The sequence below is a fragment of the Mobula birostris genome, chromosome 12 (assembly GCF_030028105.1).
Source record: "Mobula birostris isolate sMobBir1 chromosome 12, sMobBir1.hap1, whole genome shotgun sequence".
NCBI lineage: Eukaryota > Metazoa > Chordata > Chondrichthyes > Myliobatiformes > Myliobatidae > Mobula > Mobula birostris.
Genome location: NC_092381.1, coordinates 77,279,852 through 77,305,082, shown reverse-complemented (window position 1 = coordinate 77,305,082; position 25,231 = coordinate 77,279,852). Strand labels below are relative to the sequence as shown.

General features: G+C 42.2%; 1 protein-coding gene across 4 annotated transcripts in view; it reads right to left on the bottom strand.

The window, feature by feature from the left end:
- LOC140206067 (zinc finger and BTB domain-containing protein 41-like) overlaps positions 1 to 24,472 on the bottom strand; it is a 48,789-nt gene extending 24,317 nt beyond the window's left edge. The window contains exons 1-8 of one of the 4 annotated variants that reach the window (XM_072274180.1): positions 24,387 to 24,460; positions 22,876 to 22,996; positions 20,578 to 21,871; positions 19,858 to 20,065; positions 18,487 to 18,556; positions 18,170 to 18,317; positions 16,006 to 16,135; positions 15,687 to 15,782 (exon numbers count right to left, since the gene is read on the bottom strand). In XM_072274180.1, the coding sequence (XP_072130281.1) occupies positions 15,687 to 15,782; positions 16,006 to 16,135; positions 18,170 to 18,317; positions 18,487 to 18,556; positions 19,858 to 20,065; positions 20,578 to 21,691 (1,766 nt within the window). In that variant the 5' untranslated portion in view covers positions 21,692 to 21,871; positions 22,876 to 22,996; positions 24,387 to 24,460. The other 3 variants (XM_072274179.1, XM_072274181.1, XM_072274182.1) reach the window with 3 other exon arrangements.
- Between the last annotated feature and the right edge of the window lie 759 nt (positions 24,473 to 25,231).

The window sequence follows — 25,231 nt, the reverse complement described above, 5'->3', positions numbered from 1 at the left end:
CTGAATGGGGAAGATAGTGGACCACGAATGAAAGAGGAGGAGATGAGGAGGGGAACCAGAGGGAAGAATGTGTAGGTGATGAGCACATCAAAAGAGTGAGGGAGGGGAAAGGGGTGATGGGACCAGTGGGATAAGGTAGAACAAAAGATGTAGGTCGGGGAGGGAAGAGAAACAGAGAGGAGTGGTTATTGAAAATTATGTTCTTGCCATCAGGTTAGAGACTGCCAAGGCATAATTCAAGGTGCTGTTCCTCTAATCTGCATCTTGTACCAATTTGGCAGTAGACAAGGCTGTGAGCAGACAAGTCGATGTTATAATAGGAAGTCGAATTAAAATGGTTAGTCACTGGGAGAGTATGGCCAGTATGGTGAATGGAGCAAAGGTACTTAACAAAGTGATTCCTCCAAACTGCATCAGATCTCGCCAACGTCCATTATCCATTACATCATTTCAAGTTTTGCCCTGGTAGTTTCCAGCCTGATGGCATGAACATCAATTTCTCTAATTTCCACTAACCACTTCTCCATTCCCTGCCCTCCCCAATTACTTTTGTTTACCTATATCTCACCAGCCCCATCACCCCTTTTCTTTCCCCTCCCTGGCTTTCTCAATCTGCTCATCACCCACAGATTCTTCCTTCCATTTCCCCTCATCTCCAACCTTTATTGCATAGTCCAATGTACTCTCCCATCAGATTCCATCTGCCTATAATCCCCAGCTGTTTACATCATTCCCATTCTCCCCCATCCCCACTTGCCAATCCTCCCCCGATCACATGGATTCACCCATCATTCATAAAAGTTGCTGGTGAACGCAGCAGGCCAGGCAGCATCTCTAGTCCTGACGAAGGGTCTCGGCCTGAAACGTCAACTGCACCTCTTCCTAGAGATGCTGCCTGGCCCGCTGCGTTCACCAGCAACCTTTATGTGTGTTGCTTGAATTTCCAGCATCTGCAGAATTCCTGTTGTTCACCCATCATTCACCAGCTCTTGCTTCAGCCCCTCAACTGAGCCTTTTATAACAGCTCTCTACTCTCCTTCTAATCCTGATAAAGGGGTTTAACCCAAGACATCGGCTGTCCTTTCCCTCCAAAGATGCTTCCCCACCTGTTGAATTAGTTCAGCATTAAATTACCCACCCTGCCACGCCGCCAACCCCCACTACTTTATCATTACCTGTCAGTCACCTTACGTAGCCGCTCCTGTGCCTAGCATCAATTTATGGACGTGCAATCAATGTATATAAGCTATCTTATGTATTTATATTTATTGTGCTTTTCTATTATCATTGCGTTTTTTTATTATTATTGCGTTTTTTTATCTTATTGTGCTTTTGTGCTGCATCAGATCCAGAGTAACAATTAATTCGTCTCTTTTAGACACATGTACTGGAAATGGCATTGTACAATCTTGAATCTTGAATTTTGTGTGTTGGTCCAGATTTCCAGCATCTACAATCTTTCTTGTTTCACCATGACATCATCACTGCCTGTTTACATCATGACCAGTTAATAATCTTCATATCTGGTATATGCTATTCAATGCACTGGGCCACAGCTACATCAGGAATTTTATTTTGTTTTACTTGCTGATCTAGGCATTCATGGATAGGCTGGATTTAGAATCAGAATCAGGTTTATTACCACCGGCATGTGTTGTGAAATTTGTTAACTCAGCAGCAGCACTTCAATGCAATATAATACAGAAAGAAAACTAAATAAGTAAATTAATTACAGTAAGTATATGTATATTGAATAGATTAAAAATCATGCAAAAACAGAAATAATATACTAAAAAATAAGTGAGGTAGTATTCAGGGTTCAATGTCCATTTACGAATCATATGGCAGAGGGGAAGAAGCTGTTCCTAACTCACTGAGTGTGTGCCTTCAGGCTTCTGTACTTCCTTCCTGCCTTCCTGACATTAACAATGAGAAGAGGACATGTCCTGGGTGATGGGGGTCCTTAATAATGGATGTCACCCTTCTGAGGCACCGCTCCTTGAAGATGTCTTGGGTACTACAGAGGCTAGTACCAAAGACAGAGCTGACTAATTTTATGACTTCCTGTAGCTTCTTTTGGTCCTGTGCAGTAGGCCCCCACCCCCAACCCATATCAGACAATGATGCAGCCTGTCAGAATGCTCTCCATTGAACATCAATAGAAGTTTTCAAATGTTTTATTTGACAAACCAAATCTCTTCAAACTCCTAATGAAATATAGCCACTATCTTACCTTCTTTATAACTCCATCGATATTTTGGGCCAGATTAGAACCTCAGAGACCTTGACACACAGGAACATGAAATTGCTCATTCTCTTCACTTTGGATTAGTTTGTGTTCCCTCCTCTTGTCCTTCTTGAAGTCCACAATCAGCTTTTTCTTCTTACTGGCATTGAGTGCAAGGTTGTTGCTGCAATCTCCACTCAACTAGCCAGTCTATCTCGCTCGTGTATGCCCTCTCATTTCCATCTGAGACTCTACCAACAATGGTTGTATCATCAGCAAATTTATATATATAGTATTTGAGCAATACCTAGACAGTTATGGGTATACAGAAAGTAGAGCAGTGGGTTAAGAGATGTACCAGTTTTGATCATCAGTGAGGAGGAGATATTATTACATGTCCACACAGATTGTAGTTTTCCAGTTAGGAACTCAAGGGCCCAACTACAGAGGGAGGTACAGAGGCCCAGGTTCTGGATTGTGGGAATGATGGTGTTAAACACTGAGCTATAGTCAATGAACAGCATCCTGACATAGGTAATTATATTGTTCAGGTGATCTAAGACTGTGTGAAGAGTCATTGAGATTGCATCTGTCGTAGACCTATTGTGATAATAAGCAAATTGCAGTCGGTCCAGATCCTTGCTGAGGCAGGAGCTCATTCTAACCATGACCAATCTCTCAAAGCACTTCATCACTGTATATGTGAGTGCTACGGGATGATAGTCATTAAGGTAGCTCACACTACTCTTCTTAGGCACTGGTATAATTGTTGCCTTTTTGAAGCAGGTGGGAACTTCTGACTGGAGCAGTGAGAGGTTGAAAATGTTCCTGAATATCCCTGCCAGTTGGTTGGCACAAGATTCAGAGCCCTACCAGGTACTCCATTGGGGCCTGCCGCCTTGCGAGGGATCACCCTCCTTAAAGACAGCCTAACATCATCCTCCGAGACAGAGACACAGGGTCACTGGGTGCAGCATGGATCTGCGCAGCTGTAGTATTCTCCCTTTCAAAGCGTGCGTAGAAGGCATTGAGCTCATCTGGTAGTGAAGCATCACTGCCATTCATGCTATTGGATTTCACTTTGTAGGAGGTAATGCCTTGCAAACCCTACAGAGTTGATGTGCATCCTATGTCGCCTCCAAACTCGCTCGCAACTGACTCTTTGCTCTTGAAATTGCCCTCCACAAGTCATAACTGGTTTGCTTGTACAGATCTGGGTCACCAGACTTAAATGCCACACAGCAAGCCCTCAGGAAATGACGTACCTCCTGGTTCATCCATGGCTTTTAGTTTGAGAATGTACAGCAAGTTTTCATAGGCACACACTCATCCACACAGGTTTTAATGAAGTCGGTAACAAATGCGGCATACTCATCCAGATTCGAAGATTAATCCCTGAATACAGTCCAGTCCACCAATTCAAAGCAGTACTGTAAGCACTCCTGCGATTCCCTTGTTCATACCTTCTTGCTCCTCACTACCGGCGTTGCAGTCTTCAGTCTCTGCCTATACTCAGGGAGTAGAAGTACAGCCAGGTGATCAGACTTTCCGAAGTGCAGGCGTACACGGTGGGTATTCTTCATGGTGGTGTAACAGTGAACCAGTGTGTTGTTTCCTCTGGTACTACAAGTTATTTGTTGATGGTAATTAGTGATTTTTTTTCAAGCTGGTCTGGTTAAAATCTCCCATAATGACAGTGAATGCTTCAGGGTGTGCTGCTTCATGCCATGTTGACCCCTTTGCTCCGATCATCTGATGCCTATTCGACATCAGCCTGAAATGGAATGTACACCACTACCAAAATGATCATAGAAATCTCCCATGGCAGGTAAAATGGACGGTAAAACTAATTGCGAGATATTCAAGGTCTAGTGAGCAGAACAGGGAAACACTGATAAATTTGTGCACCAAGAGGATTTGATCATGAGGCGTACACCTCCACCTCTGCTTTTGAGAGATTCAACAGCCCTATCCTGACTGTGTATACTAAACCTGTCAATCTGAATCACTGCATCCGGTACAGAAGGGATTAACCAGGATTCTGTGAAACAAAGGACCTACAAGGTCCTAATATCCCTCTGATACTGCACCCTAACTCTGAGAACTTTGATTTTGTTTACCAGAGGCTGTACGTTTGCCAGCAAAATAATAGGTATTGGGAATGTAAAACCATTTCCTTAAACACACTTATACCCCTGACCTGCAGCCACTTTTCCTACAGGGACTCCAGCAAGAAGTACTGCCACAATCAGCATTGTTTCCACTGGTTTTAAGCAGTGAGTTTATTAACCATACCCAAAAGCCCTTGAGGATGGCAGTAAGCTACTTTTGCGAAATACTATTCCTCCATGTGAAAGTACAACTGTTATGAACATAAAACTAATCAAAAGCAAAACTTGTGTGTGTTTTTACTTTAGTGAATCCTGCACTTTAAATTATCCCACTAAGGCCTGAAGATTTAATCTCGTGGAAAATTTCTTACTCTTGTGGGATAATGTCTTTCCTGACAAGGTTGGGGGGGAGGCAGTCACTCTTCTTGGCAGATAAGACTTTTGGCTATGAAACAATCTCAGGTTCTGGGCCCGACTCCATGTGGTTGTAAAAGTTGACCTTGGGACTACAGGAAGTGGTTTTGACTACTCTGGACATCTTTCTTCTGTATATGTTGGCTTCCTGAACAGTGCAGCAAACAAAGCTTGAAGCCAATGCTTTCATGTTGACCACGCCCAGATGATCGGTATATAGTTCCTCAAACATTCAGCTTGAACGGTACAACAACTGTTAAATCCCCTCATAAGGCAACTCCCCTCGAAGGCAAATTCATTCCAGAACTTGTAAAATGGGGTATCTGGAGGTTACAGATATCTGCTGCACATTCTAGTCAGCTTGAGTGACCACATAGACCTGAGACAGTGTGAGGTCTTTTCTGGATTCCCATTGGATCATCTCTGCTGTAATAGGGAGACTTTCAGTTTGCATTAGGGAGAATATGTCAAGAGTGTCCACTCTTGTAAAATTTTCAGGTATTTCCTTTTCCAAGGGTAAAGGGGACAATCCCTCAGCATTTCTATAATTATCCTCTTGGATTCAACCTTGTAATTGTGTCGCCCAAGAAATAGGGCCCATCTCTATACTTAAGATTATGAAGACACGCAGTCCTCTTTTATTGTCATTTAGTAATGCACGCATTAAGAAATGATACAATATTTCCTCCAGTGTGATATCACAAAACACAGGGCAGACCAAGACTGAAGAAACTGACAAAACCACATAATTAAAACATATAGTTACAACAGTGCAACAATACCATAAATTGATGAAGAAGTCCATGAGCACAGTAAAAGTTCAAAGTCTCTCAAATGTCCCACGTCACGCAGACAGGAGAAGGAAGAACTCTCGCTGCCATGCCAACCACAGTCCGACTCGTGAGTCATCAGAAAACTTCGAGCTCTGATCAGCTCTCCGACACCGAGTACTGAGCACCATCTCTGTCCGAACGATTCGACCTCAATCTTGGTCGCCAACAGCAGGCAAAGCCGGGGATTTTGAGGCCTACCCTCCGAAAGATTCCCGACCACGCAGTAACGACAGCAGCGAACGAGCGTTTCAGAAATTTCTCCAGATGTTCCTCCGTGCTTTCACGTCCCTCTCCATCAAATCAGAATTGTCCACGACCCCTATTTAACGGATACGATATCATTTTTCACCGGAGGGCTGCGCACACATGGTGCACTGCTCTCTCTCCCCCTGCCGAGTGGTGCTGGTGTCAGTGAAACACCCTTCCATGAATTGAAAATGGACACTAGTGGTTGATGAACAGTAATGAGGTCAACTCTCTCCCATACAAGTACTGGTTGAAACATTTTATACCTCAAACCAGACTCAAGGCTTCACTGTCAATCTGTGTGTAATTTTTCTCTGCAGCAGTAAGGGAGCATGATGCAAAGCCTATGTGGCATTCACATCCATTACTGATACCATGTGACATGACCGCACCTATACCATAAGGCAAGATGCCACTGGCAAGCTTCCTGGGATGATGTAGATCATAACGCGTAATTGTCTGACGCCACCATTGTCTTTCACCTCAAAGTGCTTAGTCCAGTGCCATTTCTTCCCAATTGGTAGTAATGAGTTCAAGCATAGTAATGGGGTGAAGCAAGTAGCTGGGTTTGGCAGGAATCTGTTATAATAACTGACAAATCCTAGAAGTGACCACAGTTGTGACACGTCTTTGGCTCTGCTTGAATATTCTCAACATACTTGCGTAATTTGTGTGCCTCAATGGTGTCTCCGCAGTAAATGATGCTTGCATTAAAGAATTCACACTTTTTAATGTTGTGCTCTGAAACAACATTCTTCCTATATTTTTAACACTGTCTTGAGATTTTGGAGATGTTCCTTGTCGTACTGACTGGTAACAATGATGTCATCCGGGTAACACTGAGTGCCTTGGCAGCCTTGCAGCACCTGGTCCATAGCTTTCTATCAAGGGTGCAGGTACAAATGCTATTCCAGAAATAAGCCTGTTATAGCGATAAAGCTCTTTGTGAGTGTTAATGGTGAGAAACACATTCTTCTTCCATCTCATCTGTAGGTAGGCTTCAACTAAGTCCACTTTGCTGAAGTGTTCCCCTCCAGAATGGTTTGCAAATATATTCTCTATCCTGGGCAGAGGATATTGATCTACTTTTAATACTGGGTTAATGGTGACCTTAAAATCACCAGATTCTGACAGACCCATTCTTCTTGGTTACTGGGACTACTGCTGTTGCTCATGTGCTGCACTCAAACTTGGAATGAATTCCTTCAGTTTCCATGCAATCTAGCTTACCATCTTTATTAGGATAGTACCAGGAACCTGACAGGCTTTGAAAAACTTCGGTGTGGCATTTTCAGTTAATACTATTTTCCTTTGATAAGTTTGAGTCTTCCAATGCCATTTTTGAACACTGTTGTGGCATCATCCAATATTTTTCTTAATTCGCTTTCAGTTGACTCTATTGTAGGGGATGTCGCATGCATGGACTTCAGGCATGCCAGGAGTCACACTCAAGTCCCCATCTACATCAACGGAACTTCAGTGGAGTGTGTATCAAGCTGCAAATTCCTTGGCATCCACACTTCTGAGGATCTCGCCTGGTCCCTGAACTCCTCCATCCTGATCAAAAAGGCGCAACAGCACCTTTATTTCCTGCGGAGCATGAAGAAAACTCATCTCTGTCCCAGGTAACTGTCGAACTTTTACCACTGTACCACTAAGAGCATAGTCACCAACTGCATCTCAGTGTGGTATGGCAACTGTCCTGTATCGGACAGCAAAGCACTCCAGCGTGTGGTGAAAACTGCCCAGCGGATTATCAGCACCCAATTGCCCACCATTGAGAACATCTACCATAAACGCTGCCTGGGCAGGGCGAAAAGCATTATCAAGGATGTATCTCACCCTAACCATGGTCTTTTTACTCTCCTCCCATCCGGTAAGCGCTACAGGAACCTCCGCTCCCACACCAGCAGGCACAGGAAGAGCTTCTTCCCTGAGGCTGTGACACTGCTGAACCTCACATCACAGCGCTAAGCAGTATTGCATCCGTATTGTACTGTCTCAGTACTTTTATATTTGTGTGCTGTAGCACTTTTTTTATTCGCAGTTAGTTTGTAAATAACACCATCCTTTGCATTTCTGGTCAGATACTAAATGCATTTCATTGGCTTTGTATCTGTGCTCGGCACAATGACAAGACAGTTGAATCTAATCTGATCTAAAATGATGGATGGATTTCCAATCAAGTTGTACAGACGTCTCAGCCAATCATGGCCCTCCTGTGTTTACCACACACAAGCCCATTGTGGCTTGTTGTTTGTTATATTTCACTGTTACAAATTTCATTCCACAGGCGTTATCTTTATCCAGTATAAGATCTCCGTTGGATATCTGCAGACCTCATTACAGTATCTTTGAAATGCCGTTCAAACGTATTTTGTGAAATAACTAAAACAGCCGAGCCAGTGTCCAATTTCATTCGAATTAATTTGCAGTTCACTTCTGATGTAAACCATATTGCTTGTCTCTTGTTAAGTTTACACACTGTAAATCTGAAGGCTACCCTGTCATGTGTTACTCTCATCATTATTTGATTTTTCATCAACAGCATACAGATCAGTGCTCTTGTTGAAACCACAAATTGACTTTTTATCTTTTTCCCTGTACAGTAAATTTATTTTTGTCTGCCTGATATGCTCTTTGTATGAATGAATGAATGGACTTTTATCACTTACATCCTTCATATACATGTAGCATAAAAATCTTTACATTATGTCTCCGTCTAAATGTGCAATTTACAGTAATTTATAATAAATAATATGTACAACAGGATAGCCAATATAACATAGAAATACAGTTGTGTCGGCATGAGTTAAGCAGTCTGATGGCCTGGTGGAAGAAGCTGTCCCAGAGCCTGCTGGTCCTGGCTTTTATGCTGCGGTACTGTTTCCCAGATGGTAGCAGCTGAAACAGTTTGTGCTTGGGGTGACTCGAGTCCCCAACGATCCTTCGGGCCCTTTTTACACAGCTGTCTTTGTAAATGTCCTGAATAGTGGGAAGTTCACATCTGCAGATGCACTGGGCTGTCCGCACCACTCTCTGCAAATCTTGCGATTGAGGGAAGTACAGTTCCCATACAAAGCAGTGATACAGTCAGTCAGGATGCTCTAAATTGTGCCCCTATAGAAAGTTCTTAAGATTTGTGGGCCCACACCAAACTTTTTCAAGCGTCTGAGGTGAAAGAGGTGCTGTTGTGCCTTTTTCACCACATAGCCGGTATGTACAGACCACGTCAGTCCTCGGTGATGTTTATGTCGAGGAAATTAAAGCTGTCCACCTTCTCAGCCCCAGATCCATTGATGTCAATAGGGGCTAGCCTGCGTCCTACTTTGTTGCATTTTCTACAGGTTTTGTTTTCAAACCTGCATTGATCTGGTACATATCAGCCCCTGCCACAATGGCAAGACAATTTGTTTGGCCAGTCAGGTTTCTATTTAGACATTGCAATCCTGAACACGCTCACTTTCATTCCTGACTCCAATTCAATTGCGTCTCTGGCTGCTGTTTCCATTGATACAGCAATTTTAACTGCTCTTTTAAGTGTGAGTTGTGCTTCAGTTAGGGACTATTTTTGAATGCTTCTTTGTGTAATGTGCTGTAAGGTTTCACTGCTAATGTAATGGTCTCTCTGTAATGGTTCACTGCTAAGGTAATGGTTTCTCTATAGCAGCAATATTTGAGTTATGACCAGAGATAACGGGGCTTTGGAATGTGCGCTATCCAATGAGAGGCATGTTGTTCTTTTTTGTGGGTCTGGGAGCAGGAATTTCACGGTCTTTTGTTGGTGAGAGATGAAGAGAGAAGACGCAAATGGAAAGAGTTGGTAGACTGGCGGATGGAGTGGGCATGGAGTGATGGTCGACGGTCAGCGACGCTCGGAGGTCGATGGGGAACGAATGGACAAATCCAACATGCACATTAGACTGTTTCATTAAAATGGGCCCTTTTTCGTTTTATTTTCTTTACTAACCACATAGTCAGATTAAGATTTATAATGTTCAATCATTAAACTGCATACAGTGTACAGTCTGATATTTTGCAGTTCAGATTTGTAACCGGGCAACACATCACGCATTACCCATGAGATCCTCAGTTTGGCTGGGCCAAAAGTTGTCTTCCACAAGACAAATGCATGCTGGCCGAACCTGAGGGTTACAATTGTGGGGGCTCGCTCCGGGATTGATTCGGTTGGATGCTGTGTGATTACCCTGAGCATTGAACCAGTGTGAAGAGTGAGAATTCTGAGGTAGCATCGCCCCTTACCTCTCTGGCGAATAAACGGAAAAATGTCCAGGTTCAAAGTCCCAGCTATGGTAGGCTCTGCCTATTCTCTGGAATAACGCTCAACCCTAAAGGGGAAGAGAAGTATGAGACTTGGGCGGAGCAGACCTCTCAGTTGTTAGATGAGTGGCAGTGCTCTGATGACGTAAACCAACAGAGATTGGTTGAGAGTTTGAGTAGGCGTATCGCTGATGCGGTGAGAGCTGTGAAAACACGCCAACCCTTAGCTAATATTGCTGATTATCTGGGCACATTGGAAAGTGCCTTTGGTATGATAGGGAGCCCACTGGGTTCATGGTGGGGTTTCAGAATATTTGTCAGGAGAAGTGGGAGAAGCTTTCTGCTTACATTTCTCAGCTAGAGAGGCAGCTAAATTGCTTGCGGCGCAGAGGGGTCATTTAGGCGGCTGAGGTGGATCAGTTAAGAGTGGACCAGGTAACCAGGGGCGCCCAGTCCCAGGACCTGATTGCTTGGGGTCTCCAACAGTCTTGTAAGACGTGCTCCCCTCTCTCTTGTGTTGAGCTGATCAGAGAGACAGGAGGAGCAGGATGTGTCAGAGGCGCAGGAGGGCTCTGTCAGCAAGGTATAGTCCTCGATAGTAGTCCCTTGTGGTGACGTGATCAGAAGGCCTGCCCTGGGGAGTGGTAGAGGAGACTGTGGCAGAGTTGAAAACTCAGATGTCTCGGCTGTTATCAGCGAGTGTGACCCACCCCCCCCCCCAATATGATGGAGCTGATGGGGGGGGGGGAGGCGGATTCCCTAAGACAAAAAATGTGGAGGGCTGCTACCAGCTGATGTCACGCGAGGAGAGTGAGCCCCCGGGTACGTAAGCAGAGAGAGTTGTTGGGAAAACTTAGAAGAGACTCAGTGAGGGAACGGTCTGGTGTCTCTGGGGAAACACGTTCCCAGCAATATGCCTAAGGAACATCTGAAAGCGAAAGACCCTACTCCTGAAGGTTTAGTGGGACCATGCTCCTGTGTGTCGCTATGGATAGAGGGTATTTATGCTAAAGCCATACCCAACACCAGGTCGCAAGTCAGTTGTTGTACCATTCGTTTTACAACTAGTATCTGAAGCATTTACCATTGACACCATTCGGGGCACTGGAGATCTGGGGTCTCAGTGCCAGTGATTATCCATACGACTATTTGTCAGTGAAGCTGGAATGCTCGGAGGCCCATGTGGGAATGGCTGCATTGGGTTGGATACCAAATTTAGACAAGGGACTGTGTGGTTCACCCAGTCGAAGCCAATGGTGGTACGGTCTGAGGAAGTGAGAGTGATGGGGACCCCCAAATTTCCCAGAGGCCCTGAGGGCAAGGCCCTCTTAGTGGACGCTCCGGAAGATCACAAGGGGGAGTCGGGATTTCCTGCTGGGGTACTGGTGAGGCCCGAAATGCAGAAGCCCTCGATTGTACAGGCAAGCAGGATGGCAGTGACTATCAGTAACACTACGAAGAGGAAGGTCACCTTCAAGTGGGGAATGCCCCTGGTGCATTTGTTCCCAGTGACAGTAATGTCTAGTGTCCCTCTGAGACAAGCCGGGGAGAAACTATTGGAAAAAGGGGGAAAGTTGACCACTGAGTCATTCAACTTTGTGGACTCCCCTGTTCCTGCGGGTTGAAAAAAAGAGGTTGGTAGAGCAGATGTTAAAGCTGGAAGGTGTCTTTCCCAGTGATGAGTTTGATGTGGGTTGTTCTAAAAGCACTCGTCACACTATCTGGGTGACCGAGGACACCCCGTTTAGAGAGAGGTCGTGGAGACTGGCCCCTGCAGAGGTGAAAGACGCTCGGCAGCATTTGTGTAAGTTGAAGAAAGCTGGGATCATCACTGAGTCCCAAAGCCTCTATGCGTCCCAACAGTAGTGGCCCGAAAGAAGAATGGGAAGGTACGGATGTGCGTGGACTATAGGACTCTGAACAGGTGCACCATCCCTGACCAGTATACAGTCCCGAAAATCAAAGACACACTGGCCTGTATGAGTGGTGAGAAGTGGTTCAGTGTGCTGGACGAGGAGTGGGCCGCCAGATCGCTGTGAATGAGGCCGACAAAGAGAAGATGGCATTTATATGTCCCCTGGGATTCTTCCAGTTCGAGAGGATGCCCCAGGGCATCTCGGGAGCCCCTGCAACCTTCCAGCGGCTCCTGGAGAAGACGGTGGGGGATATGAACTTGCTCCAGGTATTGGTGTATCTGTATGACCTCACAGTGTTTGGATCCACCTTGGAAGTGCACGAAGCGAGGCTACTGAAGGTGCTGGGCTGCCTGAAAGCTGAAGGGTTAAAGCTTTCCCTGGACAAGTGCCAGTTCTGCCAAACGTCTGTTAGCTAACGAGATGGAGTAGTTACAGGTCCGGCTAAGGTAGAGGTGGTTACCACTTGGCCAAGACCCCAGACTGTGAGCGCTCTGTGTTGTTCCTCGGGTTCTGAGGTTAGTATCGGAGGTTCATGAAAGGCTACACAAAAGTGACTCAGCCGTTGAATCAGCTTCTGTGCGGTTACCCTCCCTTGGGGAAGAAAGGGAGGGGAGAAAAGGACAGGAGGGTGGAGAGTATCTTAGCCCATTACAGCCCTTTCGACCAAGGTGGAATGCAAAATGTGAAGAGGCCTTTCAGTCGTTGAAGGAGCTGCTGACTCGTGCGCTGGTGCTGGCTTTTGCGGACCCCTGATTGCTGTATACATTGCACACACATGCCAGCCGAGAGGGCTTGGGGGGCATCCTGCATCGGATCAGGGCACTGGGTTGAGACCCGTTGTGTTTGTCACCCAGAGTCTGTCACTCTCCAAGAAAAACTATCCCACGCCCAAGTTGGAATTCCTGGCACTGAAATGGGTGGTGGTGGATAAGCTGAGTGACTACTTCTACAGGACCAAGTTTGAGGTGAGGACGAACAACAACCCCCTAACTTATATCCTGACCTTGGTGAAACTGGATGCCAGAGGCCATCGGTGGTTGGTGGCGTTGCCTGTCTATGATTTTAGCCTGAAATACCAGCCAGGAAGCTGGAACATTGATGCTGGGGGGCTAAGCCCTATGTGGTGGAGAGTCAAATGCCAAACCTACCAGTTTTCTGGGTGAAACCTGAGGACGGGAATGGGCCTGTCAAGATTCTCCATCGGAACTACCTGCTGTCCCTGGGACAAGCAAGTAGACACAGAGCCCGGCTAGGAGCCTACACCCAATAAGAAAACTCTGCAGAAACGTGAGGCGACTGCAGGCCCACAGCAGGAGAGGTTAGGCCAGCCCCCACCCTGGAGAGGGATACCGATTCGGTGATTCGGAGGATGAGGACCTGGATGTGTGGTATATGCTGCCTTTTGCTTACTCCCCACTGACTGAGGAAGAGACTTCCAGCCCTTCTCCCGTTGAGTCAGGTGAAGTTGGGGTTGGGAGCTGGGGTGCTATTTGTGGACAGCCTGGATTGCAGTGGGACCCTTCAAGGGATGAAGCAGGGCTTGGCCACAGGACCCAGCTGCAGGTTGGCACGAGTCATGAGTGGGGGAAGGCCTCGCCAGGTCGACTGGAAGTATCCCCAGTAGTGCCTGAACCTGAAGAGTTAAGTGAGGTGGTACGGAGGTCTCAGAGAATTAGGAGATCCCCAGATAGGCTGGCCTATGTAGCACCAGGGCAACATGTGACCCCTACTGTTTTGAGGAGCTATGTCACTGCCTTTTACACCTGGATTGGACCTTGTGTTTTGCAGCAAGGGTTGACAAATTATCTCAACATCATGAGGACATGACTAAATTTGGTGGGGGGAGAGTGTAACGCGCTGTAAGGTCTCACTGCTAATGTAATGGTTTCTCTGTAATGTTTCACTGCTAAGGTAATGGTTTCTCTGTAGCAGCAATGTTTGGGTTAGAGATAACCGGGGATTTGGAATGAGAGCTATCCAATGAGAGGCATGTTGTTCTTTGTGGGTCTGGGAGCAGGGATTTCGTGGTCTTTTGTTGGCGAGAGATGAAGAGAGAAGACGCGAATGGAAAGACTTGGTAGACTGGCGAATGGAGTGAGGGTCGACGGTCAGCGAGGCTCGGAGGTTGATGGGGAATGAATGGACAAATCTGTGAGCTCCAACGTGCACATTGGACTGCTTCATTAAAAATGGGCCCTTTTTCTTTTTATTTTCTTTACTAACCCAATAGTCAGATCAAGATTTATAAAGTTCAATCGTTAAATTGCATACGGTGTACCGTCTGATATTTTGTGGTTCGGATTTGTAACCAGGCAACACATCACGCAGCATCCACACAAATGAGATTTCTCAGTTTGGCTGGGCCAGAGGCTGTCTTTCCCTAGACAAACGCATGCTGGCTGAGCCTGAGGGTTACACTTGCAAAATTCCACAAACTAAACAATCTCTCAGCAAATCATCAAGAGCATCACTGAACTGACAACAATCGGACAATCTTTTCAATTCAGCCATATAAGCTGAAGTGGACTCCCTGCCTTTTGATTTTGCTTACGAAACCTAAATCATTCTTCAATCAACAATGGTTTTGATTCTAAGTGTTCCTGCATTACCTTCATGACACCATCAAAGCTAACTTCAGCTGATTTAGTTGGAGCAGTCAAACTTCTAAGAAAACTGTATGCTTTTCCACCAACTGCCCTCAGCAAACCTGGCACTTGTTTCTCACTGCCTATTTCATTCACTGCAAAATACTGTTCAATTCAGGGATAACTCATGTACATTTTGTTTTTACTTTAGTGAGGCACACATTTATTACGTGGTGGCACCCTGACATATGCCATTCATGTGCTTTTACACATAACCCATAATGAATTTTGAAAACAACAAAGAATGCTTATTGAAACAATATTATTTACAATATTGCTAAAAATTTCTGAAATATTAAATACACAATAGCTCCCATACTGCTTTCAGGGAGGTTCATGTTTTAGACACAGTGACAAAGAAGGGCTGATATTTGCATTATGCAGTCATGGGTGCAAACCCACTCCTAATGGAAGGAAGATCATTGAAGAAATAGCTTAAGTTAGTTTGGCCTAGGGTACTGCCCTGACGAACTCCAAGAATGATATCTTGAGGCTGAGATAATTAACGTTTGACAACCACAATCACAGCTGTCTGAAGTTTGACTCCAGTGTTTTTTCCTCTAATGCCCAATGACTTCAAGTTTAACAGGGTGTGCCAATGCTACAGTCAATCAAATTCTACCCTAATGCAAAGGGAAGTCTCTCAGCACTTTGGCCTGTATTGGATCAAGGCTGCAATGAGGTGCAGAGGAATGACCCTTGGTGATGCTGTTCTGAAACTAATCTACCAGTTTTAACAGCCAAAATTACTGAGAAACAAAATCTAATTCTGTACCTTTTTTCAAGTAGTAACTTATGAATGACTCTCAAATTATGTAAAAAGATCCAGAATTCAGAACAGGATAATCTTAAAATACAAGTAGATTATAACTCATGTAAAAGTGGTACGGCTCAGGAATCAAGTACTCTAACTTTTTTTTTGGGCTTCAGGAATCCATGAGTAGTGGCATGAAGGAAAGGAAATAGAGGGTCTGAGGAAAATGCACTTCTTATTCTATACGTTATATTCTTACCTGTATGAACTACCATGACGGAAGCTCTGTCCACAAATGCTGCAAAGATGAGGCTTTTCTCCACTATGGATTCGAAGATGTTCCTTTAATGTAGTTCTGTTTTTAAAAATGAAACAAACATCAATTTTATCAAGTAAGATTTATTATAAAGGAATTGATTTTAAACTCACTCCCACTTTGTATCGTGCCATATTTGTAAAATAATTTGTGCTCAAGTAGATTAATAAATAATGGTTTAGTTACGAAATAATTTTTAAAAGTTCAGTCTTCAGTAGCAGATCCTTAATCTTTCAAATAATCTGTGGGATCTTGTTTTTACCTTTCCCTTACAGACTTGCCACAAATTAGACAAGTCCACTTTCTTTTTCCTCCATGAGTGCATTCAATATGTCGCTTGAGATTTCCTGTATCATTAAACTGACGACCACAAATATCACATGGAAAAGGGCCTAAAAAGGTGATAAAATTTAAATTATAGTCTGTATCTAAAGTTCAGTACACCAAAGAGTCGAAGTTATTATCCATTAACAAAATGAAAAATGGAAATCAGTCCCAGACAAACCCCTAGACTAGATCATCTCATCTCAAACACTGCATTTTTACATTGTAACACAAATTGCACAAGTAACACAAATATTTCTTGCAAATAGTTAACATTTACTATAGTGTTTGAGCAGTAACAATTAAAAGCTACATTTACTTTACTAATTAACCTCCAATGTTTTAAATACTCACTGAGATCACTGTGGCATCCAAGGGCTGTCTGAGAATGAACAAATAGTTCGTGTGGAACTATGGTAACTACTGCATTATTAACATGAACTTGTGCCCACAATTTGTTTGTACTACGGACTTCGAATTTCTTCATGCTACTGGAAGTTAATTTTTGCACAATGGAAAGATATTAGTGAGATTGAAAGAGTTCAGAGAAAATTTACAAGGATGCTGCCAAGACTTGAACACCTGAGTTACAGGGAAAGGGTGAGTAGGTGAGGACTTCACACTCTGCAGCGTCAGAAAATGAGGGGAAATTTAATAGAGGTATATAAAATTATGCAGAGTACAAAAAAGGCAAATGCAAACAGGATTCTTTCACTGAAGTCAGGTGAAACAAACGAGAGGTCATAGGTTAAGGGTAAAAGTTGAAATATTTAACGGGAACCTGAAGAGGAACTTCTTCACTCAGAGGGTGGTGCAAGTGTAGAACCAGCTGCCAGCGGAAATGGCGGATGCAGATTTGATTGCAACATTTAAGAGAAGTTTGGATAAGTACATCAATGGGAGGGGTATGGAGGCCTACGGTCCAAGTGTGTGTCAATGGGACTAGGCAGAATAACAGCTCGGCATGGACTAGGTGGGCCAAAGAGCCTGTTTCTGTACTTTAGTGGTCCTTGACTCCGTGACTCTAAATGTCTTTTCTCAAAGCTGTTATTTATTTCCTCCCCAGTCATGTTGCTCATTCATAGAACACTTCTAACCAAATAGGTTGGAAATCCATCTCAAACCTAATTAAAATCACAGCAGAACAAGTGCCTGTTCTTAAATAAACGCACTAATATTCTTATTACTGTTAATAAACAAGAAGCAAGCAAAACAAATTTTAGCAACCGCACTACTTTACTGCCTTCTCCACTATAATCAAAGGAAATCAGTAATTAAAAAAACAAAGTTAACATATATATTATTACTTTTCATGTAAAATAACCTGAAAATATTAGTCTTAAGTGCTTAAGGTTTTGGTGTGCTCCTACTAGAAAGGCAGCCACTTCTAGTTACACAGCCAAGTGCAACTGCATTTTATGTTCAAGGAGGTCAAAATCAGAAACTAAATAACTTCTTCAGCCATACCTTACAATGACTTAAAAACAGGTTGACTATCCTTCTGATAAAAAGTTCTTGTAATAATATACCCCATTCTCAATACTGCATAAGATTGTGCTGGGACTACCTGAATCATAAGTGTTGACAATTCTACTCAACTGACAGTAATACCTAACGTAACAGGCTAAAAAACGATTTCTATCTGCTTGGCTGTACTCTATGGTCCATTATACAAAACCCATACAACTTTCATTTCTTTTGGAAGGACGAAGTTTTCTCATACTTTTGTCTGCATTTTGTGGCTAATATATCTATTTCATAATAAAATATATTGCGCATACTAGTATGTTAGCTTAGCGTACGTGGGCAACCATTGTCTACAAATCCAAGAACATGGGCGGGGGGGAGGATTAGATTATATCAATCAAGATAAAGTTAACTACTTAATTTTACAATAAAGATTATACATGCTGAAATCAGACCAAGAACATTTTATAACCAACCGAAACTGTAATAGCTGCCAAATGAGAATTCCATCTAGAATCATAAAAACCTAGGTACTAACTGGTATGTATTGGTATTGGTATAATTAGTAACACAATCAATCAAGATTAGTTCTGAATGAAAATTTTTAAAAATCCAAAACATATGGACATACATACCCAGATGAAATTTTTCCTGATGTTTAAGCCTTGCAAATCTTGATTTGAAATGTTCCTCACAATAACTACATTTAAATGGTTTATCCTGTGTGTGAAGAATCATGTGCTCCTCAAGATGAGGTCTCCGTGTAAATGTTTTGTTACATACCTATGGCCAAAAAAAAAAAATCGAGAATTGTCAAGAGTTCTAGAATTTCAAATACTGAAATATAAAAGGGGCATGAACAATTTAAATCAGCTACCATTTACATATTTAACTTTGCTAAGTAGTTTATGGAAGAGAGTCTAGATTGTAAAATGAAGAAGAAAAAACTTACATCACATTTCCATGCTTCGCTCCTCTTCTTTCTAGCAGTAAAAAACTCCTGTATATTATCTGGATGGAAACTGTAAATATCCTCAAATCAATAGGTGTAATGTTGCAAATCACAAATAAAGATGAAAGAGGGCTTGTAAAAGCAAACATTTTCCCTTCTTCACCGAGAAAGCATTTCAGCAAGTTTCAAATCCTCAGCACAGTAAGATGTTGCGAATCTATGCATTGATAACCTATGAATTTTAGTTTACACTCAAAGCTGCATTATATGTTGGAAAAAAATTCTTCAGCCCTCTCTTCACCAGTTAAAATATAGATTATACTTTGTTTATCATCACTTCATTTCTCAGTGTAGTAATGCAATTTAAGGCCATCATACACATAACCTCTATTATTCAATACTGGCATAAAATGAAAGCTTTCACCTTACTGTACATGTTTTTCTTACTAGATTTCCTTGTCAAAATTAGCAAAGAGCATTTGGACTGTATTTGTTTTAAAAAGTATTTGTATTAATTTCAAGACCCTTAACAAAACATGAGTGAAGGAAGAACTATATAATTTTGCCGAAAGCTGAAGCAACTCAATGGTCCCCGCTTTGCTGGTCTATGCCTCTAGTTATAAACAGTTAGTGTTTAACCACCATGAGTCCAGGTATTCTGCAAATATATCGTTAAATTCAGATGTCATAGAATTCCTGGAAGAAGTCTATTGCAGAACCTTTCACTCTGCACAACTGTTAGATTCCACATGAACTCAAATTACAAAAGCCAATCTTTTTGAGATTCTCCAACATTTACTCTTCTGAACTTGCCTCGTGGCTCCGGTGACAGCTTGGTGTCGTTCATTTGAAGTAATGTCTCCAGCTTGGTTTTAAACTTTGACTATTGAACCCTTTTTTAACTTTACAGTTTTTACTGAACATTTTCATTTTTTAATGATTTTTATCTTTCAATCTGCACTTCAGAAATTAATAAGTGACATTCATCATTTTTGCAGCAATCAAATTGATGGCTGGGTTTTTCCAGTTGGCTGAGACTTTTCAAATACACTTGTTGAACTCAGGTGTATCAAGTCATAAAATCATCTCTCTCCATCAAATTGGGTAGAGTATGGGTTTAGGTAGACTGTGGGCAGTAATTCCAGTAGGACACTATGTCAGCAAGAACAGATGTTACTTATCGCCACCTACAACCTCAATTTTTTATTTTATTCCATCTGGTTAATGTTGCCGGATAGCAATTTTATATTAATAGGACAGGTATGTTCAAAACAGAGAATACTAATTCATATTTTTTTCAAATACAATTTCTGTACTCAGTATGCTGAAAACAAGTATTAATATAGGACATAAGTAATAGATGACACCTACCGCTTCACATGCTTTGCTAATGTTTTTTTGCTTGCATGTAGCTTGTTGCAGAATGGGCATTTTTGCTCCTTTCTTTGAAAAGCAGCTTGTGAATTATGCTTCTTCCTGTGGGCAGTTAAGTTGGATTTGGTGGAGTAGCGCTGATTACAAATATCACATTCGAAAGGCTTTTCACCTGTATGTACACGTGTGTGGCACTCATATTTTCCTGTAAAAATCCAACGATACAAAGTTAAGATACATAGAAGTTTTTGGTGAACTTCTATATTGTGTCAGCTGTGCACAAGGAATGCAAAATTATACAGAACTTAAAATATGCCACATAGCCACTAATCTTCAATCACCAAAGTGCTTCAAAGGAAGATTCAAGTATTTCTTCATTTATAGAAAGGACATGTGCAAGAATTAGATGGCAAGCCTTAAGCAATATTTAAAGAGGCTTGCCTAGTTTCATAGCCAGAGAATGGATCGCGATGCAAACACATTTGCATTTTAGTATTGATTATGCAATTAAATATGACATGATAAAATTGGAATTAAGCTTTGATGAATGTGTCAGATATTAGATTCTGTCACACTGCAGTACAAATATTTGCATATAATTAAAGCTGTTAGGTTAAAGTAATTTTAAATACTGATCTTGTTTGTAGAATTCATATTCTACTAACTGGGAGCTAAAGACAGCTACTGTCCAAACAAACTAGTGTTGATCTTACCAACCTATTCGGTCAAAACATTTATCACATTTTGGGCACTGAAGTGTTTTCTTGCTTCCAGTCTGTAAAATGACAGGAGGTAATTCCTTAGGAATATTTTGCTCAATCTCTTCTGCATCCAGAGAATCATTCTCATCATCCCCTTGAATTTCTTCCTCTCTTACCATTTCTTCAAGCTTTGCTTCAACTTCTTCCATTTCATCTGCACTTTCTAGACTTTCATGGCCATTATTGTTATTTTCAGTGTCACTACTATTTTTACTAGAGCATTCATCTTCAGAGACATCTGTGGTATCAATATTTTTACTATCAAATTTTGCTGGACATTTGCGTGTTCGCATTGAACACCTCCTAGTAAGTTCGATTTTTGTTGCCTCAGAACTTTCTTCTTGTCCCAGGGAGCTGGCATTGTGAGCTTTAGTTATGTGGTTTTCTAAAGATTTTTTGTAACAGAAACTTTTATTGCAGAAGGTGCATACATTGCTATGCTGGAATTTGGCAGTGGGTTCAAGGGGATCTGTTTCTTCCAAACACTGGTTACTTTCAGTTAACAATTCTGTTTGGGTTGACCTGGACACATTTTCATTACTGGTCAACAATTTAACTGCATCAATAATGTCTAGAAACTGAGCAGCTTCCAAAATTGAAGGGATTTCACTTTCCTGAATGAAGAATTCAGAGGTGTATAAAAATTCTAATAAATGATGGAAAACATAATAACTAACATGGTCCAATTGGATACTATCCATATTTGGATTTTTACTTAAACAAGCATGGAAGTAACTGCTACCTACAGCAACAACCACTTTGTGGGCACAAAACTGCTTTCCTTCTACCATGATAACTAAATCACAAAAAGGTGACTGCTTGAGTCGATCATCATTCATATATTTCAATAGATTCTTATTATGTAGCAGCGATCGCAGATGTACAATTGGTGTTGATTGTCCTAAAGGAACATCAAGATTGTCTGCAATATTTGAAATGCTTTGAATTGATCTTGGACCATAGTATAGATTTTCAAATTTTGCTGTTTGTAAATCCAAGAAAACATCTTTGCATGGTGCTCCAGATACACTTGATCCAGTTTTATAAGAATTGTCGATATTCTGAGACATGGTGTTGATTAAAATTGCTGTGGATGAATACCCACTCTTCTCAGTCTGCAGTTACACAGTGGGCCATCATTGTGGATCAGAGGTATACAGTCTCAACATAAAATTTCCTTGCAATTTTCTTTGGTATCAGATAACCTCATACCCCACATCTTCTCGGGATGGTTGCAACATTCATCAAGCCTGCAAGATTATTCAAATATATGTTATACAAAAAGTTACAACATGACTTACGCTTTACTTATGAATATTGACCAATTATTTGAAAAATATGCCTAGTTGGCATTTAATGTCAAATTTCCAGTGTACTGCACAAAATAATTATGCCAGTTGATAATCTGTTACCTAGAAATTGAATCAATTTTTGCACCCAAGTTTCAGAAGTGTGCTGGCAAGCTGACTGGCTACTGTAAATTATCCCTTAAAGGAGGCAAGTAGGAAAGAACAATACAAGGGAGTTAATAGCTACGTGAGACAGGATAAGTTGCAGGGCAAGAGAAGGAAAGGAAAGGAGACTGACAGAAGTCCACTGCTGAGATAGTGGACTGGGACCAAATGGCCCGAAAAAAATTGCCCAGCGACCAATATGCATCTAATGGTTTTATCCAATGCACAACACCCATTTCCACACTTGTGAACAGAGGCTGGCTGCAAATCATGCACCTTATGATCTAAAAAGGAAAACAAGGAATAGATTCTGCCAAATCAGCAAGAAGGTAATGTAAGGGTCCACATGAGCCTTTGATACTTTATCCAATGACTCTGAAAGACTCAGTTTTTACTGCCCTAAATTTGTTCCATTGTCACATGTATTACTAGCATCATCTCTTTATGAATTATTTCAGTACGATGATGCAAATATTAGTCCTTTGATACTGCTGCACAGGTCTTCCCCAGCCAATGAATGCTCGATTTATGTAGACCCCCTACATACAAATGGGCTTTTGAGAGACAGGTAGATGAATATGCCAGCTGTTGTAGACAGGTTTGCTGTGTGGGAACTTGGTTCAGCTTAGGAACTCTTCCCAGGAAAAGAATTTGGGAACTCCTGGCACAGGGATTGTCAGACCATACTACTGCATGGAGTTTCTTTCATTTAACTACATAGCCACCCAAATATCGCCCATAATTAAACAAATTGAATATATATTGCATTCAGTAATTGATACAATGAAACATGTTATTACCAGATTTTAAATGATTTAAAAGCATCTGGAAGAATTTGTGTGATGTCCAATTTCCTTTAGTCAGGTCATTCGTAACTCTGGGAGCCCTTGCATTTGAGTTACTTCAGAACAGATTAGTAGACTACAAGACAAAACAAGAATGTCAAGTACCTCAAATTAGAAAAATTTTTTTTGGATCTATAAGAAGCATTAACCCAGTAATGTGCCCTTTAATATAGTTTAAATTTCTATCACATTTAGAGTCAGAAATAAGGAGTGTAAATGGGGAGAATTTTTGAGAATGTTAAAATCGAACAGTCCAAGCTTAGGCATAACCAAATAGAAACTAACATCCAATAAAGCGTCCTTATCTCAATATCAACAAAACAGTAGTTCCTGGCAAGGAAAGTGATATATTCAATGAGGTGATTCTTGTTGCCTGAAATTATAACACTCCTATAAATGTACTGTGACATCTTTTGCTACAGCAGATCAGCAAAGCACTCTTTCCCACCCATTCACCTTTGTCATTTTCTTCCATTGTTTAAACATGGCCCCTCAATCATGCCCAGTTTTAAGATTTCTTCATTTCTAGTCTCAGAAATTGCTCTCTTAAATTCTTTGGTCTACATTTTTATTAAGCTACTCCTCCAAAGCTTACCTTCCTAGCCAAGATTTTGGTCACTATATAAAATTCATGTATGCAAAGTTACAATGAAACACTTAATGCTAAATGCTTGAGATACTGCTGCAGGTAAGCGTTTCATCCCACTTGTCCAGATGTGAACTTGCACTTGTGACAACAAAACTGACTTTGACATGGTCTGGCTTGTCAATAGCGGGATGTCTTGCTGGGTTAAAGGCACAATATAAATGAAAGGTAACGATGCTCCCAACCAGTTGGAATCGGATGAGTTTCCAATTTAATTTCTGCCATCGGAGATTAAGGGCTTGGACTGGATTCAAAACAAGGCCAGAAAAGTTTTTAAAAAAGGTGTGGTAACTCAGTGAGGCAGTGCATCCGAGTTTTATTAAGAACCCCCACCCCCCCCAACTCTTAACAGAAAATAGGTAGGATTACTTCTGACAAAATGATATTTTTGCTGAGCCTCCTTATGTCAAATAATTGATCTTGTACTGGGCGAACGGGGGCCCCAACTGTGGACTCCAGCACTGGAACTGGTGCAAGTAGCACTGGCCACATCAGCCCAGTGAACCCGGCGAAGTTAAGGAGGTCCCCGGCTGGCGCAGGCCGGGCGGAGGGGAAAGCTTCGCTTTCCAACACCACTGATCGGATCGCATTACACTTGACTGCGGCCAAGCCCATGCCACATCCCAGCCTCGGGCAGCCGGCCCAGACCGGGGCCCATCTCCCGATCCCGATCCCGATTCACGCCGCCTCTCCCTCCGGCGCGGCCGCCCGCTCGCCGTACGCGTCGCAGCGAGAAGCGGACGCGGACGCGGACCCCGAACCCGACGCTGCCACTTCCCTTCCACTCTCAAACCTTTGTTTCCGTTTTCCCGGACCTTACCATAAGCGGAGCCGGGCGCCTGCGCAGTGGACGGCCGGCGTCCAAGCGGGTGCCGGAGGATTGTGGGGTCGCGATGTCAGGAAGTGATGACGAACACGGAAGTAGCGAAATAGTTTTGGGTGATAGAAAAGTTGGGTGGAGGAAGGCGAGTGGCAGGTTTCAGGGAAACGGAAAAGTAATTGAGGATTGTAGTGGCTTATCATCTAGTGATAACGGAAGTAGACATAGTTTAAATTAAAGAAGGAATTGAAGAGTTAACCTTAAGGTATTGCTGTTGTGAACGTGGACGTATTTCTGATATTAGATTAATTAAGGATTTGAAAAAAAGCGTTAGGAAATGTAGTGGACGCAAAACCTTCAAGAGATAAGGCACTTCTGGCGTTTTGTAAAGATAGTAAGCAATGTGAGAAAGCTTTAGGGTGAAAAGCTGTGAGAAGAAGGGAAGTAACACTAATGAATTATATTGAGTGACAGTGGCTTTGGGGAGCAATGTCTGGAGTGCTTCTAGACCAGGTTAAAAATAATTTAGTTGGAAGGGTTGTAAATACTGAACGTTTCAAAGTGGAGTGTGAACAGATAACTTATTACTGTTGATTAAATTTGATGGGGGAAAGAAGTTACATAATAGGGTTAACTTAGGCTATGTGAGTTATATGGTTTGAGTCTATGTGCTGCCACTTCTGAGATATTTTCAGTATCAGTAGTTTGATCATGTAGCAGGTGTGTGTAGGAGTGAAAAACAGTGTTGCAGATCTGGTGGAAAACATGATTATGGTAATTGTGCAGCAGACATTATGCCAAAATGTAGCAATGGTAGACGGGAACATAGCTCCCCTTATTCAGGG